Genomic DNA, 3690 nt, shown 5'->3' on the forward strand with positions numbered 1-3690 from the left:
CTTCCTTTTTACCGGTGAGGCTAAATTGTTTTTATATTAAGGACGCTTTGTTGTATTTATCTTAAGACTTATGTTTTAACAGCTGTTTATTATGCCTTGTTTTCACGGTTTCCCTGAAGTTAATTGACAATATGAATGTTAAAACAACTTTATTTCTGAAATCTCTGTTTTTGTTTACCCACAGGGTTCTGTGTAGGAGAATATATTCTGCCTGAGGGTCCTGTGGATGTCATTTTGGGGAAAGATGTGACGCTTAAAGTGCTGTATAAAAAGCAGGACGGTGACATTTTTATATGGATTTACAGCGACGGGAAAGACACAAGTAATGTAGCCGTATTGCGCCCGGATGGTTCGTTTTCGGTAGGCAAAGCCTATAAAGGCAGAGCTTCTATTAACACCACCAATGGATACCTGACTTTGAAGTCCCTAAAATCAGAGGACAGCGGGGATTACGACCTCACCATTGTAGCGGCAAATACTCTTTCTGGAGCGATAAAAGTCCGGGTTCTCGGTGAGTAGTTACTCCTTTTTTTTTTTTTTTATAAACACAACAGAATCCTCTTTACAACTTGTTATTTACAGTTTCTAGACATATACATTGATATTAAAGGTCTGTTAAAGAAGCCCATCCCTTAAAGTTGGCAGACACCAGGCTGGGGGACGTTGTAGCCTTTAAGATTAAAAAGTTAATCTCGGGGTTACCTAGTCTCTATGGTCCATTATCGATGTATTGGTTTGTTTTGGAGGCATCATTGTTAGTGTAAAAGATTTACTTGGCCTTTGCACACTGAAATTAAGCCTTTTGTCAACAAACTCCCCATAAAGATTTCTTTTAAAATAAAGACTGAATTAGTTAAAAATCAACCATGCCTATACTGACATATAGCAGAGGCCCTGTAATGCTGTGGGCCTATTTTATTTTCTCAATATACTCAGGGAACCCTGATCAAATGCTTAGCAGTGTTGTGTCCTTTAATAATCTTTAAATAAAAGCCTAGTTGACTGATGAAATGGGAGCTCTAGTTGGTTTCTGTTTTCTCTTCTTACAGCCAACATGTACGTTACCAGAATAGTGAGTTCAGGAACTGTTAAAAGTCACTTCAACTCTAGTGCCAGGTGTTTCCCTTGATTGCATTTGATTTTATTCCTCTTGTGATTGTTTTTTCCCTGCAGAGCCTGTGACTGATGTTGTGATCAAGTCAGATTTGCCTGGGGCCATCAAGCACAACAGCACAGTGGTTCTAACCTGCTCTTCTAAAGGATCCCACCTTACCTTCACCTGGCTAAATAAAACCAAGCCTATTGTTATTGATGGCGACCGGATAACCAAGGAAGATTCTCAGGTTCTTTTTTTTTTTTTATGGATTTCAATTTAATTAATTTTATTTTCAAGAAATTAAAATTCCAACAATAAAAATCAAAATTGGTTACATCTCTATATCTAAACATAATGAGTTTTAATAAAATGATTGAAAGCTTGGAAAATGAAGTTCTTCAGTTTTCCCAGTTAAGGTATTCACAAAATATTTAAAATTATTTGATTGTTGTCCATATGGTAACTTCCCTTTGGAGACAAAACAAAATAACGACAACGAAAAAAAGAACGTAGAGATGAAGCTAATTACTGTCAACATCTTGTTTAGAGCTTATACCAAGTGAGTAACAAATAGCAATTATTTTCTTGTTATTTTCTCTTTTGTTTGTTACACAGGATGGATTATCCAGTAAGCTGACCATCAGAGATGTCCTCAGGAATGATCTTAGCCAAATCGTCTGCAGATCAGCCAACACACTGCAAAAACAGGACAGCGCCCCTTTCAACCTCAACTGTAGGTTAATTATTAATGTCTACACTTCACAGTGGGGCTGGGGGAAATGGCTTTAAAATCTAATGTCAGTTTTTCCCTACAAAATCCAATTAATCAATATTTTTTTTATACTTTTTCATAATATAACCAACAAATACCATATATTAATTTCCAAAACTACCTTTGATTTCAGTCATCCCCTCTGGGAGGTGACCTTAATTTAAATGGCAATGAAATGTAAGCCATGAAACATGCTGTAAAATAACAAAACAATGAAAATAAAACACACTAAATGTTTGCAGGTAGTGGTATCAAACACATTGAGCTAGTTTATCAGTTATGGCTCCATATCTAATAAACATATGTCACTCTAAGGTATGGAAGCCCACGAGAAGCATTGATAAAAAAAAAATCCAGATTTTCCACACACAAAAAATTTGTCACAGAAATTCTATCAAGAGATTTTATTTGAGTATATTAAAAGTTTTTAGGCCCTTAAAGCTAAAACTGAAACTCTCAGGGATAATTAAAGGGATTACAGAGAGATGTTGCGCAAAACTTAGTGAAATAGTCCTTAGTCCTGATATGGAGCTCTGAGAAGGAAATACTAGAGATACACATTTTTGGTTAGTTGGTTCATCATTACATTTGAACTGGTCAGATATTTCTTTTTAACAGCTTCATTTAGATCTGGAAGAGACTTAAAAAAACTAGAGCTGTGTGCGTAAGTAAAATGGCGACATACATTTCAAACAAATCCACTCAGGTAAGTACAAGCCAATAATTGTAAATTAAACAAAGTCAGGTTTAAACTTTAACAATTGTCCCATATTTCCAAGGGAACAAACTGGAAGATGAGACCTTGATGAGCCTGTAGAGCTACCTGGACGAGTGTTGTGACAACATCGTAATGGGGAAGCCGAGGAACACCACATCCTCGTCAACGCCTTCTACTGAACGAGGTCGATCTAATTCAACCAGTGCTGCTTCTACTTCTACTTTGTCTCCAGACAGGAGCTACAGTGACGTCCTGAAATCCATCGACAAAAAGCTTACCAGCCTGGACGCCCTCCTCGCCTTGGTAGAAGTCCTGCATAAGGAGTTTCAAGCTCTGAGAGAGTCGCTGAAATACAACCAAGCGCAGCTAGCCTCCGTTACCGCCGAGAATGAAGCACTGAGGGGGGAGGTCACCAAACTCACTGAGGGGATGATCCAGCTGTCCGGCGAAAATAAGAAGATTAAGGAATCCATTCTGGACATTCGGTCGCGGAGCAGGAGAGACAGTCTCGTCTTCTCAGGAATCGCAGAGCGGCAGGAAGAGGGTCCTGAGGTTACAATCCATGACTTCCTCCAGCAGAAGCTAAAAATCCCGGCGGACCAGGTAAAAATCATCACCTTCCATTGCGTTCACCGGCTCGGAGGTAAGAAGCCTGATAAAACCCCTCCTAGACCAATCATAGCTAAGTTTGAGCATTACAAACAAAAAGAACAAGTCAGGGCAGAGAGCTGAGAGGAACAGATTTCATTCTTAATCACCAGTTTCGAAAGGAAATATTATATCGTAGGCGAGTCTTATTCCCAATCAGGAAGAAATACATCAGTGAAGGCGTCAGAGCTACAGAAGCAGTTGACTTTATATTAATGGTCAGTGGTTCAGGGATCAGAAGATCACTCCTTGGCTTTATTACATGCACAACAGGTCGATTTAAAGCATGTGACACTTGATAAAAGTATATAGAACAGATCATGGTCGGTGGACCACCAGGTGGTGGTCGGTGGACCACCACCTGGTGGTGAGCTGGATGCGCTGGAAGAGGAGGAAGCCTGAAAGACTCGGCAGGCCCAAACGTGTAGTGAGGGTCTGCTGGGAACGTCTGGTGGA

General features: G+C 39.4%; 1 protein-coding gene across 1 annotated transcript in view; it reads left to right on the forward strand.

Annotated features, from left to right (window-relative positions):
• The window catches only part of LOC107084476 (carcinoembryonic antigen-related cell adhesion molecule 5-like), a 52530-nt gene that overhangs the window by 11084 nt on the left and 37756 nt on the right, over positions 1-3690 (forward strand). The window contains exon 2 of the mRNA XM_015374360.1: positions 185-511. Within this exon, the coding sequence (XP_015229846.1) occupies positions 185-511 (327 nt within the window). The remainder of the gene's footprint in view (positions 1-184; positions 512-3690) is intronic.

Source organism: Cyprinodon variegatus, unplaced genomic scaffold (genome assembly GCF_000732505.1).
Source record: "Cyprinodon variegatus isolate N-32 unplaced genomic scaffold, C_variegatus-1.0 Scaffold101, whole genome shotgun sequence".
Lineage (NCBI taxonomy): Eukaryota > Metazoa > Chordata > Actinopteri > Cyprinodontiformes > Cyprinodontidae > Cyprinodon > Cyprinodon variegatus.